Source organism: Vidua macroura, chromosome 2 (assembly GCF_024509145.1).
Source record: "Vidua macroura isolate BioBank_ID:100142 chromosome 2, ASM2450914v1, whole genome shotgun sequence".
In the NCBI taxonomy this organism is placed as follows: Eukaryota; Metazoa; Chordata; class Aves; order Passeriformes; family Viduidae; genus Vidua; species Vidua macroura.
The window spans coordinates 71,115,548-71,130,072 of record NC_071572.1 but is presented as its reverse complement, the minus strand read 5'-3'; the positions used below and the strand labels follow the sequence as shown (position 1 = coordinate 71,130,072).

At 41.3% G+C, this 14,525-nt stretch overlaps 1 protein-coding gene across 3 annotated transcripts in view; it reads left to right on the top strand.

Annotated features, from left to right (window-relative positions):
• CD58 (CD58 molecule) overlaps positions 1-14,525 on the top strand; it is a 21,854-nt gene extending 7,329 nt beyond the window's left edge. Inside the window, exons 2-10 of one of the 3 annotated variants that reach the window (XM_053971195.1) lie at positions 1,410-1,703; positions 2,353-2,607; positions 4,586-4,681; positions 6,943-7,005; positions 7,187-7,243; positions 8,740-8,787; positions 10,198-10,275; positions 11,190-11,258; positions 13,412-14,525. In XM_053971195.1, coding sequence (XP_053827170.1) covers positions 1,410-1,703; positions 2,353-2,607; positions 4,586-4,681; positions 6,943-7,005; positions 7,187-7,243; positions 8,740-8,787; positions 10,198-10,275; positions 11,190-11,258; positions 13,412-13,473 — 1,022 coding nt within the window. In that variant the 3' untranslated portion in view covers positions 13,474-14,525. Of the gene's footprint in view, positions 1-1,409; positions 1,704-2,352; positions 2,608-4,585; positions 4,682-6,942; positions 7,006-7,186; positions 7,244-7,332; positions 7,361-8,739; positions 8,788-10,197; positions 10,276-11,189; positions 11,259-13,411 lie in introns of those variants that run through there. The other 2 variants (XM_053971196.1, XM_053971197.1) reach the window with 2 other exon arrangements.

The following is a 14,525-nucleotide window of genomic DNA, read 5'->3' as shown; positions in this document are numbered from 1 at the left end:
TGAGTTTCTATTGCTTGTGTTCATTGTGCTGTCAGAGAAAGTCTGTGTTTCTATGGTGTGGCAGAAGAGCTGACAAGCACTATCCTTTAGCAGTGGGAAAGGAAGGCCTAGCTGACGTTCTCTCTGTCAGGATATAGGAATTGATGGGTCCTTAAACTGATGCCATTTAGGAATAAACAAAAAAAGATAAAACCCAGAATACTAGCTGTCACTTGGAACCAGTTGGCTTGAGAAGTTTACATCTGAAATATTTGTTTCACCATGCATAGCTACTGTTTAAAGGGAAGTTTTACATGGTGCAGATTTGGAATCCTGCCTTAATGTGAGACCTCATTTGTATCTTAACCATGCCCTTCCTTCAACATAGGAGTAAAAGGTTACCAGCTTCTGTGGACCAAAATCGATTCCTAAATGCAAGTGTAACTTGAACTCGATTCCTAAGTGTTTTTTGTCTATGTTCCTGTCTGCCATGGCAGTGATCTTGCAAGTTTTCTAGAGCCATTTGGAGCTATTTAGAAGTTGGAGGTGATTTCTGAAGACTGAAGCAGAGACACAGAGATACTGTTGGTTTAAATGTTGTGGTCCCTTCCCCACGGCAGGATTTTGTCTGTTAGATCAAGAGGGTTTTTTTCTCACAAATTTAGCTGTTTTCAATTAAAATTAAGGAAAATCTCTTATCTCTCTTCTGTTGTGGTTTATTTATTTAAATTGATTGCCTGGGCATTTTTAGCAGAATGTAATTGACTTGAAACTGAAAGCAGTGGAGGTTTCTGAACAGCTTCATTCTTGCTGACAGTTCTGCTAGATCTCAGAGGATGGGGTGCTGTTTCACATATATTGGCTGTGAAATAAACTTGCTTAAGTGACATTTCAAGGAAAATCCCTAATACTCCCATGGCTTCAGAGCAGGTGCTTTGAACTCAATAGCAGTTTTGCATCAAAAGTGTACTTTTTATTAACTGTGAATATTCATACTGGAAAAAATTGCAGTTTATTCGATCAGCAGGAACTTCAGTCTGGGTGTTCTGCAACAAGATGCTAAAACAGATTTTGGTGGTGACAATTCTTCATTTTATATTTTTCACCAGATCATGGGCAGGAGGCCTAATTCAAGTGAACAGAGGGAAAGTAGTGAGGATAGAGGGGCTTAGGATAGGGAAGATCATTTGGGCAATTATTCTGCCTGGGACCAGAATGTGGAAACTGGATTCCTTTGCTGTGCCTGTCGTACAGTTGTGCTGCCAACCTGGGTTTGGGTAATTCTTAACTGATGTGTACCTTGGTTTGCAACTTTGTGATGTGCTTGTAACCTAAATTTGAATGTATCTGATATTGCATAGGGCATTAGTCAAGCAATGTTTTATAAAACAATTGTTGAAGTAACTTTTTATTTTCCCCCCCCTCTCTAGCACACATCTACTCTAAGGACCTAGTTGGCATCATGGGAGAAAATTTTACTTTTCCAGTACAAATAGACCGAAAAATAGTGGAAACTATCTGGAAGAAAAACAAAGATAAAGTGGCTGAATGGGAAGAGCAAAATAAACCGACATATTTTGGTCCTCTCCGCGACAGGAGTGTACTTATGGAGAATGGATCCTTGACTATAGTTAACTTGGAGAAGGATGATGCTGGCACATATGAGTTACAGTACTGGGATTCTGTGACAGATCACCACTTAAACTTTGTACTTTTTGTGTTAGGTAAGTACTGGAAGAACTGCATAAAGAATGTGAACCACTATTCACTTTAAAATGTCTAGAAAGGGCATTGTATATTTGTCAAGGAAGCAAACAGAAACAGAGGGGGCTGTTCATTGTCTATTTTTAAGTTGCTTAGCCACTTTGAACAAATTTTCAAAGGTGGCATCTCATTTGTGTGCCCATCATTACTCACCTTGGGGTGACTTCTAGAACGTGTAGATGGCACACTGCACTTTCAGGTAGACAATTAAGCTTTTTGAGCAAGCTGACCAGGTAATCCCAGGCATTATATGTCTATTAAAGATATTCCTGCAGGCATATTACACATGCCTGAATATCTGTGGCATCATCCTGTGCAGATCTACTCAGCCTCACTAGTAGTCTTTGGGAAATATATGTGACCAGTGTGTCTGTTAGCCCTGTGGACAGTGAACCACGAGGACTCTTGGACTAGGAATTGGAGAACCACAAACAGCGGGTTTACAGGTCACTTTCAGAAACACATTTCTTTCTCAAGCATGTGTGCACATACCCCCACACTTTTGTCTATGAACTCTCCTGCTGCTTTCATTGCTCCAGCCCTTGTCCTGTGCTGAAATTATATATAGTTTATAACTAAACTAATACAGAATGTTTTCTCTCCTTCTAGATTCCCTTCCAGAACCTAAAATAAGTTGCAACACCAGTGGTGATGAACTTGTACTAAGCTGTACAGCAAATTTCCAGGGGTCTCTGAATTATGCTTGGAAGCTCAGTAACGATCCATGCAGTTATCAGAACCAGGAGCTTTCCATCCCTTTGGAGAATGTTGATACTACCACCAATGCTACATGTATCATTAAATTTTCACAAACGGAAAGGAGGTCCGAAATCTCTTTGATTCAATGCCTTCCGGAAGAAAAAGGTAATAAATGTGTCATGTTGCAAACACAGGTCTAAGAGGCTTGTTTGGGAAGCAGCGTGGCCTTTGTAAGGTTTCTCCTGTTTCCCCAGGAAATTGAATTTAAAGAGTAAAAAGCATCAGAAGTGATTTGTCAGCTAAAAGTGTGTATAAAGTTTGTGAAAAGTATGAGGATGACAGTTTGATCCCCCTAGAAAGATAATTTTTGCAGGAATCTCCACAGAATAAAACCTTTAGCTGTGACTTGATTGAGTAATAATAAGGATTAGAAGGTCTTAGAAGATCTCTTCTGAACCTTCTGCCCTTATGTAATTAATGCTAGGAACTTGTCCTCTTTGTACTGCTCTCCATGAGTTGGAGTGAAACTATTCAGCCATTTCAAGCGAGTCATCTAGCAGCCATAAGATAAAATAATTTCTCATCTAGCAAGTGCATGAGTCAATGAGCATAGTTCCTTCCTACTTCATGGAGAGGTATAAGATAGAAAAGAGAGTTTTCTTCCTGTAACTTATTGCTTTGGGATAGCCTTCAGCTTGAGACTTGAATTTTTAGGGTTTCTTTAAACACAGAGTGAGAACAGGTTTGGAACCGTCTGCTTTGAAGGGTGCATACGGCAGTCCCTGACAAAAGTTCTCATCACTGTGCAAAAGTAATCGTCATGGTTTACTAGTATAGAATTCTTCCTTTACTGGATAAACTTGTTAGATGTGAGGCATGTGGTGGGTTGACCTTGGCTGGCTGCAAGATGCCCATCAGGCTGATCTGTCACTCCCTCTCCTCTGTGGGGCAGGAAGGAGAAAATATGATAAATGCCTCATGGGTTGAGGCAAGGACAGAGAGAGGTCATTTGGCCATTACTGTCACAGGCAAAACAGACTTGACTTTGGGAAAATGAGTTTAATTTATTGCCAGTCAAAATCAAGAGCAGGATAATGAAAAACAAGAGCAAATCTAAAACACCTCTCTGAAACCCCTCCTTTCTTCCCAGACTCAATTTCACTCCCAATATCGTTACCTGAGCAGGTCTCCCTGAGCAGCACAGGGGTATGGGGAATGGGGCTTGCAGTCAGCTCATTACACATTGTCCTTCCTCCTTAGGGGCAGGACTCCTCACATTCTCCCCTGAACCAGTGTGGGCTCCCTCCCACAGGAGACAGCCCCCATGAACTTCTCCAACATGAGTCCTTCCCACAGGCCACAGTTCTTCATGAACTGCTCCAGTGTGGCTTCCCCACAGGGTCAGAAGTCCTGCCAGCAAAGCTGCTCCAGTGTGGGCTCCTCTCTCCATGGGGCCACAGGTCCTGCCAGGAGGCTGCTCCAGTGTGGGTTTCCCATGGGGTCACAGCCTCCTTTGGGCACCCCCTGTTCTGATGTGGGCTCCTCCATGGGCTGCAGGGAAATCACTGCTCCAGCCCCTGCATCTCCTTCTGCACTGACCTTGGTGTCTGTTGGGCAGATTCTCTCACATATTGTCACTCCCCTCTCCCCCTTGCTGTTGTTGTCCAGCAGTTTTTCCCTTTTCTTAGAAGTATTATCCTAGAGACACTACCACAGTCGCTGATGGGCTCTGCCTTGGCCAGCAGCAGATCCAGCTTAGCATTAGCTCTATCTGAGATGGGGACAGCTTCTGGCATCTTCTCACAGAAATCATCAAAACCTTGCAGTGCAAACCCGATACAAGATATTTGCTGAAATTTCATTTGTTTGAAATCTGGCTCAGTCTTTCATAGGCCAAGAACTGGAATAGCCATTGCCTTTCAAGTGGTGATGTGCCTTCACTGAAATGAGGTACTTAACATGTAACTGTCCTGGAGATGGCTCAGGGATTTGCTAATAACTGACTCTGATGTATTGATTTATTGAGGTTACTTTGAAAAAAATAGCTATAAAAATATTTGGGGCTGTATCTCTGCTGAACTAGTGTATCACACAGTTGCTTTTTAACTAACCTTTCCCTTTTTCATTTTTTTTTTTTTTAAAGGAGACAGTTTTCACAAACGACATAGATATTACCTTATTGCAGCTATTATCCTAATAGGAGTCCTAGTAGGAATCCCAGTACTCCTGCGCAGGAAAGGTATGCATAAACTTCCTAACTAGAAGCTTTATGTGCTTCCAGATTATACTCATCTAAGGTTCTGTAGAATGTGTGAAAATTTCTGACCATCAAGTGTTTTGTAAAAACAATAGAAGAAACAAGTCAAATTTAGGCAAAAATGAATAAATTTGAAGGAAATAATGTACTGGACTTACTTGCATTCTGACACTGGGCTCTGAGTCCTAGGAAAAACTGCAGTTTGCATTTGCATAGTTCTCCTTCAGACTGGGTGTTTGATTTACAGTGTGTTTCTACTAACCAAGTATTTGTAGCCTCTCCCGTTCTTACCTGAGTGTGTTTTCACAGCTTTTTTTGAGAGCATTATAAAGCTGCCCTCAAGATCCCATTTATTATTTGGACAGGCTTCTACCAGATCTGAATATGATATGCCGAGTCCAATCTGACAACTCAGTGTGGTCAACTGATAAATGGGACCTTCTGTGCCTCCTGGCAGCCTGTATTGCCATCATCTTGGAGTTCTGTATTTGTTTTTCTATCCATCCCTACACTGAATTCTACTATCTTTTTTGTAAGTCTGACAGTTTAGTCAGAAATAGTAATTATAGGCTATTGCTGTGTATCTTTTTCTGCCACGTTTTTGAATTTCTGTATTAAATTGTCTTCTGATTTGAAAAAGAGGGGCACGCCATCTTTTCTCTGTGTGTTGGAGAGTCCCAAACAGGAATACATTTCTTCATCCTATGCATGCTCTGCATGGAAGATTCATGTTGACTTCCAGATGGGGCCACCACTTGGAGGTGGCTGCAGGGTGAAGAGTATTGGATGCATCTCCCATCTGGGAAGGACTAATTGATGATATTCTGATCAGGACATAAATAGATATATATTGCATGTGGACCTTTTGCCTTCCTGTTCATTGTCCATTTAGTTTCTGTTGGCATGGAATCATAAAGTAAACTAGGTGGGAAGACATCTCTGGAAGTTTCCTTCAACTTACTGCTCAAAGCATGACCAACTTCAAAGCTAGACCAGGTTGCTTAAGGCCTTGTCCAGTCAAACTTTCCAAGGGTGGGAATTTCCCAGCCTCTTTCAGCATGTGTTTTAATGCTGAATCACTCTTGTAGGGATGGATATTGTCCTTATTTCTGTTAGGAATTGCCCTTTGGCAACTGTTAGCCATTGTCTCCTTTTTTTTTTTCTGAGAGTTTTCTGTAGTTGTAGACTGCAGTGATCATCCTCTTATCCATCATCCTCTTATCCTTCATCCTCTTATTCTTCTTCTTGAGGCTGAACAAACCCAACTCTCAGCACCTCCTTGCACAGCTCCTGCCCCTAGACATCTTGGTGGACATTTTTTGGACTAGCTTCAGAAAGGTGGTGTTTTTACATTAACTGGGAGACTAAAACTAGAGAGAGTGCTCCACATGGGGTGTCCCAAACATTGAGAGGAGGAATTATTTGTGTTGATGGGGTGACTGCACTTCTGCTAACACAGCCGGGTATTTGGAGCCATCTACTGCAAGAGCACATTTTTCTGAGTAATGTTGAGTTTGTTCATGCTTTCAGGTCCTTTCCTGCAGAGCTGTTTCCTAGCCAGGTAGAGCCCAGCCCCTAGTGGTCCATGGGCTGACTTAAGAGACTCGGGACTTTGTTTGCCTCTGAATAGCACAACTTTTTTTGCCAGCAGGTTTCTCCAGGTTGTTGAAGTCAATTTGAGTGGCAAGACTGCTTTCCAGCATGTCCCCTACTAGCTTTCTGAAAGTGCCTTCTGTGTCCTTGTTCATGTTGGTGGTGTTAAACAACACTGCTCTTGGTGTTAACACACAAAGAATGTCACTCAAAACTGACCATCAGTTAGAATCAAAACAGTTCAGTTACTTCCCTTGAAACAATGAGGGAAAGAAAATAAACCTGTTATACCTTGGTAGGATAAGCATTGCACAGGTATAATCAAACAGCAGAAGTTTACTATTTTAAGTGCAAGACATATAATCAGAAATTGCTAAGCTCCACCTTAGATTTGACTAGATGTGTTCTGACTTGCTGTCGCAGAAGACTCATTCTGTTAATCTCTCACTGACTGTCTTTCCCTCAAAACAGTATTTCTTTTTTTTTTTTCCTCCAAGTCAAGTATTCAGTTGCATTTTCGCAGTGAAGTGTATTATTCTTTGGCTGGGGGTTGGAGAGGGCAATGGAATGAATGGAGGCCGTCAACAAGTTTCCAAATGCACAAAACTTTGTTTCTGAGTAATTTCTCCAAATATTCTATTTGTGTGCAGGTATAATTAAACTTGGAACAGGAAGAAGAACTGCTCAGAATAACAGTCCAGTGAATGGCTCAGGTAAGATACTGTCACAAATGTGTGGAAATCAGACTGATGCTTGGTGTGGGCTTGTCAGTTTTTATTCTGTGTCAGTGTAGTCTTTCATTGGAGAGGTAAAGGAATAAGTTTTCTTTGACTGTAGTTATTTTTTTCCAGGTCATTAATACATACTTTCTAAAACATATAAATTTCTTTATAGGAGAACATGAGCAACTTTTCCCTGGGAACAGCCAAAAACAATCTAACTCAGAGGGAGGTAAGAAACCTGTATTGGGGTATTAATGTTTCTAAACACCTGCTCTTGGTTGGAGCAGGGAGTCTGATTTGCTCTTTCCTTTTTTGCAGGATCTGAGCTTTTGAATTGGTTTTCAAAGTATGTACATGCAGAGTCAAAATCTCACTACTTGAGGTCCAATATTGGATGATTATAGGGACTTGCACCTAGTGAATGTGTATGGGGGGCTGGCAAAGTTACTGACAGTGAAGGGCCTGAGATTTTCCTGGTCAGCAGCTGTCTTTGGAGGTGAATTACCTTTCTAACAATGGAGAATTGGGGCTGGCCTCAGGATGAGGGCTGGAAAAGTGCACACTGTAGGACAATCAGTCATGCCTCTCTTCTTCTCTTCCTGTCCAGATCTCTGCCTGGGCTTCTGCTGTCCATTCTAATCTGCATTGAGGTTTTTTTGAGTTTTGGGGGGGGGGTTTCTTTGTTTGGTTGTGGATTTTTTGTTTTGTTTTATTCTTAGTGTTTTGTTGGAGTGCTTTTGGGTTTTTTTTTTACTTCCTTAATTTGCAGCAAGATTGCTCTGTTTTCTGGTTTCTTGTGTATTGGGTTGTGGAAATCACTCTATATAGGGAGCAGCTAAGGAAGGGGGCAACTCCTTTAGTCTGTGCCCCTTTGAATTTGGCTATCATATTCGAGCTTTAACATATAGGAGTTTTGTTGCCAGGACTGTGGTCTGTTTTTAGGAACCAACTGAAATTAACCCCCAAGGCAGTCAAGCAGGCTGGGGAGCACAGGGTAAGATTCTTAAGAAATGTTCTGTTACCAGACCAAACAGTGTTTCAGTGGGGAATGGCCAGAGCTCCTGCCATCAGGTGGCAGGCTCAGTGCTCTCTTGGACTGTTCTGGTGTTGAGCTCACAGTGCCTTCATGTGGGTGCTCAGTCTGGTACCTTACATTTGTTAAAGCTGTGGTTCTTGCCCACGGTTTAGAGCCCACTGAAGTCAAGACTATTGATGAATCTGAAAGTGAGAAAATGAGAAGTATGGGTAGGAAAAAAATCCCAGTAAAGCCCCCAAAAAACCTCATTTTGGTACTGCACTTAAATTTGCTTTAGAATGTTTCTATTAAAGATTCTTTAAGGTCTGCAAAGAGCAAGGGTTTAAAGTTACAGTGTTAGTGCAACACAGATGAAGTAAAAAAAGTAGATGCAGATTCTCTTCTCAGCTATCTCTGGCTCTTTTATGGCAGATCTGTGCAGCTTTACCAATAGATCTACATCGGCAAGACTTTCATAAAGTTGTAGGTATAAATATAAAGTGTTGGTCATGGTCTGGGACCTTAAGTGGTTGCTGGAAGGAAGTTGAAATTATTGTGAGTCCTTAAAGTGGCATTACATAGTGGTTCTCAGGAATATCTTTAAAAACTGTTATAATGAAGTTGTCACTTTAAGGCTGAGTTGCATATTTTGCAGACTACTGTGTTACCTCCATACACGTTTCTGGAAAAGGATTTGTGTTTTCTTGCAGCTGCATTTTCACACCCTGTTCATTGTGAGAATGAAGAGCCTGAAGCAGGTAACAAGTGAGATGGAGCCCTAAAACAGAGGAACATGAAGGGGGAAAGTAATTTTGCACATGGCCTTTTGTAGTCCAAGCCATATTAGCACGTCCTGAGTATAGAGTTTACCATTCCTCTGTTGACCTAGAAGAACCTATTGCCTTGGGAACAGTAAATGTTGATGGGTAGATCACTAGAAAAGAAATCAGAAAGACCTGGAGGCTGTGTTTGGTAAACAGCATAGAGCAAACACCTTCTTGGGGGTTCACCTTCCCTCTTGATATGATGAGAATGATGCTGCTTTTGCCATCTGTGGGAAAAAGAACTAAGCATGGAGGAAAGATAAGAGCCTCAGCACACCAATTTAGAGATGGGATGCTTACCAGCTTGCAAAATTCATATTTGGGAGATACTTCATCCAGAAATGTGCTTCTCTAAGGAACAAAGCCTGCTGTATCTTCCACTTGCTTTATGCTTTAGGAAAGTCTTTTGACTGCATTCATCAGGCAGTTAAGCAAAGCTCCAGTTTTGTTTTCTTAGTCCAGTCAGTGTAAATTTCAAGGAATTTCTGGGTCCTGTATTTTTAATAGAAGTTCTTTTAACTCCAAAGGGCTAGTGAAATTGAACATTATTGTTCAGCTCAAGAAAAAATGTCCATTTTTTCCCCAGTCTTTTGCACTAGTGATTCATTCACTCACTAACTCTTCCACCATTTCCACAAATGGCTGATAAGGGGCTGGAGAAGGCATAAGTCTTTCCTATAAAGGAAAAAAAATCACCAATGATGGCAGTAAGGAAAAGGAAACTCAGAAAAATCCGGAAGCCCCTGGGGTTTGCTGCTTATTCTTCCTGCATGTATTGTAATGGGTATGGAACAGCTTTCTTTCATCTGAAGAAATAGGGATTGTGTAGCTGATGGTGAAGGTGTGGTGTACTGCAGGATTGTGTCATCACTTGTGTAACTGTTTCCATATACATAGACATGGGTATGGGAAAAGGAGGCTTATTTTACACCTGAGTTAAAGTAGAAAGGAGGGAAACGCACAGTTCAGGAAGAGAGAAATCAGGTCCATAGATAAAGGTTTTCCATTTGGGCACGAGATGCAGGAAATAAAGTCCTTTATTTTGTTGCAGAATAGAATGGGAGCATCAGGCAGGGGAGTTAATGCACCTCTGTGCAGTGCAGCCAGCAGCACCTGGGGAACAGGCAGTCACTGCTGTAGGGATGGGAAATAGCAGGCAAGGCTATGATGTTCTCTGAAATGTGTGTACAAAGCAATTTCAAGCAGGGCTTTTGCTGATAGCATAGCAGTACTTAATGTGCAGAGAGGAAGGTGTGCTCTCAGCCCTGGGCCTGTGCTGGGGAGGGCCAGAAGCAATGGACTGTGCTCCTGAGGGACTGCAGTTGTTCTCTGATCTCTTTTCAGACAGAGCATTGAATGAGAATGACAGGGACGTGAATGAGAAAGACAAGCACATAGTTAAGAATGGTGTAAATCAGGAAGGTAAGTGCCTGTTCTGTGGAGCAGTCAGTGCTAGTAACCCAGTAGGCAAACTGGTCATGATCCCTTCATAGAATCATGGAATCTGGTGAGTTGGAAGGGACACATCAGGATTGACTCCAGCTCCTGCCCTGCAGATAACACCCCAAAAATCACACCATATCCCTGTGAGTGTTGTTCAAATGCTTCTTGAGCTCTGTCATGCTTGGTGCTTTGACCACTTCCCTGGGAGCCTGTTCCAGTGCCCAAGCACCCTCTGGGTGAAAAACCTTTTCTTGATATTCAAACTAAACCTGCTCTGACTCAGCTTCATGCCATTTCCTCTTAGACTGTAACTGGTCATGAGAGTGAGGAGATCATACCTGTATCTCCTCTTCCCCACATGAGGAAGTTGTAGAGTGTGGTGAGGTCTCTCTTCAGTCTCCTCCAAGCTGAACAGACCAAGTGACCTCAGCCACTCCTCATAAGGCTTCCCCTTCAGACCCTTCACCATCCTAATGGCCCTCCTTTGGATGCTCTTCAGGAGCTTTTTTATATTGTTATGCACGCAGTAACCATGCAGATGGCCATGATATGAATGAAGGAGGTAAGTGCCTGGGCTGTGGAGCAGTCTTTGTTCAGTGTGACTTTTGCCTAATGCCACCTAGTGGGTGGCACCACGGGTGCTGAGCACTTCCTGTGCTTGGCCTTTACAGGATGTGTGAGGGATTGTGAAGACAGTGCAGAGTCAGGAATGGAGGAGAGACAGGAGGTGTTGGATGGTGATCCCTTGGGAGTGAGGCATGTTGGTCAGGGTTTACTATTGTTGCCAAACAAATGGTCCAAATCCCAATCAGATTGTTCTTGGTCTATCTGGGGCAGAGAGGCAGAGTGTTGTGAGGTTCAGGATTGTCTGAGTATTGGCTTTGTCCTTGCAGAAGTGACCCAGGATACAGAAGGCGGAAATGGGGGGCACCTGGACAACTCTTCCAGCTGCACTAAAGAAGGTATGTGAGGGTGAAGCTCTCTGTCTTGGGAGAGTGTGCTGACTGACACAGAGGTTGACTGTGAATAATATTCCTTTCTTGGAAAAAAAAAATGAAAAATGTAATTTTGTCTGTTACACAGTCCTTACTTGAGTGGTATAACTGTGGGCCTCTCATACTAATTTCTGATTTTTGTATTGTAGGTGAGCGGTCACCAAACCTTTTGTGATTGTCTACCACATCAGTAAAATACTTTGAACATGCACACCCAATTTATGTGTATTTATAAGTTATATACAATTATTACCATACTCAAGTATGACATACATTATAAAACATGCACAAAATAAAGGTTTAAAAATTACAATGATGATAAAATTTTATTACTGGTGCAAAAATACTTTTTTCCTGCACCACAATGGATTACCTTGTGCACACTCACTTTGGAGTCTGCTAGTGCACATAATCCATTTAAACATTCTCAAAATGCACAGCAGTGTGAAAGCAAGTGGTACCTTACTGCTGCAGAGTTTTTTGTTCTGCCAAGTTTGATACTTCTGTTGAATTACCAGCCAAGCAATTGTGTCTAGAAATTCTGGTATTTGCTGAAAACAATGTTGAAAAGAGAGGTGAAAAAATCTCCGAATGTGAGAAAACATGGATGAATGGGAGGGTGGGAAGGAGTTAGGACTGAATATAAAAAACTTGACTCTGTGATGCAGACAAAACTGCTGATGAACCTGCCATGAAACCAGGAAATGGACTTAGAACAATCTGCATAGCTGCAGAGGAAGGTGTGGTGTGTCGTAATAACTGAGTCAGATGCTGTTAGTTAACCATGAGTAATACTCAAAGGCAAATGAAGTAACTCAGTGTATTATTCCTGGTCTATGTGATGTGCTGCTTTGCTGGGCTAAACAACTGCTCCTGTGTCACCCTTAAAGGTTTAGCATGTGAAACTGGCCTGTTGGTATGTCATGCTGAGGCACCAGATGCAGCTGTGCTTGCTTCGTGAGAACAGAACATTTTGTGTGTTCTGGGGGTGGGGGGGGTGAAACCTGATGCTTATCCTTGAAGCTGTAAAGTGACAGAACCCTATTTCATATTCAGACCCTCTCACTGCACAGACACGAGGAAATAGCACACAAGCACACACACACACACACACTCACACACACACACACACGTACAACTGGCTTTTTTATCATGTTCTTTAGTATCATCACTAAAGTAAAGCAGTAAACCTGCTTGGATTTTAAACACACGATCATAAAAATACTTCAGGCCTATCCTGGGACCTTGTGAGAACCACACTAGGGACGGCGTTCTTTTTGAGAGTTGTGTACCATATGTCACCATACTCTGCTCTCCTAGACTGTCTCCTGACATCTTATCCTGGAGTGATGCTGAGCTAGAGATTAGTGGAAGGGACAGGTAGTGCTATCAAAATGGGAGCAAAGACCAAAGGGCATGGTGTCCTGGCACATCCAGGTGGCTCCCTTTATAGAATTGCTACATGTGCAACAAGGTGGAAACACCAATGTAAGTGGGCTTGTGGGTGCTTTGTTGGAAACCAGCCTGGTTAGGGGCTGATGCATGTTTCATGTGATGAGTTAGGCTGCAGTCTTGAACTTCCTGCACTGTAACATCCTTTGCCTTCAGTCTTCTTGTCAAATAAGAGCTGTATTTTCAATCCTCAAAAGAGAAAACTCCAAAAGCACCTGGCATTATTGTGTGGAAGAAATAGCAGCAGCAACACATGCATGTGTGATGCATAGCTGATATTGAGATCATAGACATAAAATATTTGAATAGAAGTGGTGTCTTAATTGCCTGATTATGTGATCCAAAGTCATGGAGTCAGAACAACTTCACAGGTTACCAGCTGCTTAGCAGGTGGCTGGCAGTAAGTAAGAAATGTTCAAAATGTGGTCCAGTTGCAGAGGAATGTGCCTAATCATAAACAGATAATTTGGGTAAAATGTTTAGAGGCTATCATATACCGTTGGTCATGTACCTGCTCTAACTGGATTGTTACGAGTCATGTGACAGTGTCTTGGTCACAACACCTCATTAGTATTTAAAGTCTGCAGTATTCTCATGTATCTAGTTCAATTTCTAGAAGAAAAGATATAGTAATTTACCTGTGTGCTTTTCTTATTCTTTTATTTCAGATCCTAAAGCAGAAGCAAATAATTGCTTTGTTACCCAAACAACTATGGAAGAGAAGCAGTAGAATTCAGTGATGAAGGAGGTGCTACCTTTTCCCTTGAAGGGCTTCCACAAGCAATGAAGTTGTCAGAGTGTCATCAAGAAGCACTTTAAAGACAGGCTGAACTGTTTCCAGTGCCTATTTTTTCTGGAAAGACAGCCTCCTTTTCTAGTGCTACTATGTGAAGACAAATAGGCCAAATCATGGACAAAATCTTTTGAATTATTTTATATGATTTTAACAAACCATATGGTTCAGCATTTCACAAACCTTATGGTTTGTTATATGGTTGGTTTTATAGGTTTTTTTTACTAACACACTAAAGCCTCTTTGTAGTTGATATTTAGAAATTTGCAAAGTTTTATATATTTGCATGAATGTGGACAAATCAAAAACTGATGAGCTTTCACTTTTTTATCAGTGCTTTTATACAGTCAGAAAAAACCCTTCATCCTTCAGCAGGCCCAGATGGGTGGAAGTTTGCATTTTCTAGTCTTGGTTCTAGACAAAGCTATGTCCTAGAGTTGCTAGATGCCTGGCGAACTGATCATGTCCTGACACTGGTTCATTCTGTGATAAAACTACATTTTAGCTTATTGTTGCACTGAAACAAAGGTGTTATTAACAGCAGGTTTGGGCTTTTCCTAAAGCTTTTCATATTTTTTTAACTTTTAGGACTTTTAAAGCCTTTGCACTTCATATTCTTCTAAGAATGTCATCTCACTTTTACTCATTCCTAGGAAATAATAGTATGTTTTTAAGTTGCTTGAGACTAGAACAAAAACTTGAAAACTGAGGTTGCGTATATAATGAAGTTTAAAAATAATCAAAAAGAAAAACACCATGCATTAATATTTTCAGAACATCAAGCTATAGAGTGTTTTTCATTATGTTTACATGCTGGTTGTTTATGAAAGTTGAAAGCCAATTTAATTCATTTTGAACATAGTATGTGTAAAGAATCATGAAGGTTTGACACTGGTAACCAGAGATCTGAAGCTTCAGGTTTCCACTCCCACAATTCTCTCTGTAAATATTTGTAATTTATTAAAAAAAAATACTCAAGATGTAAAAAA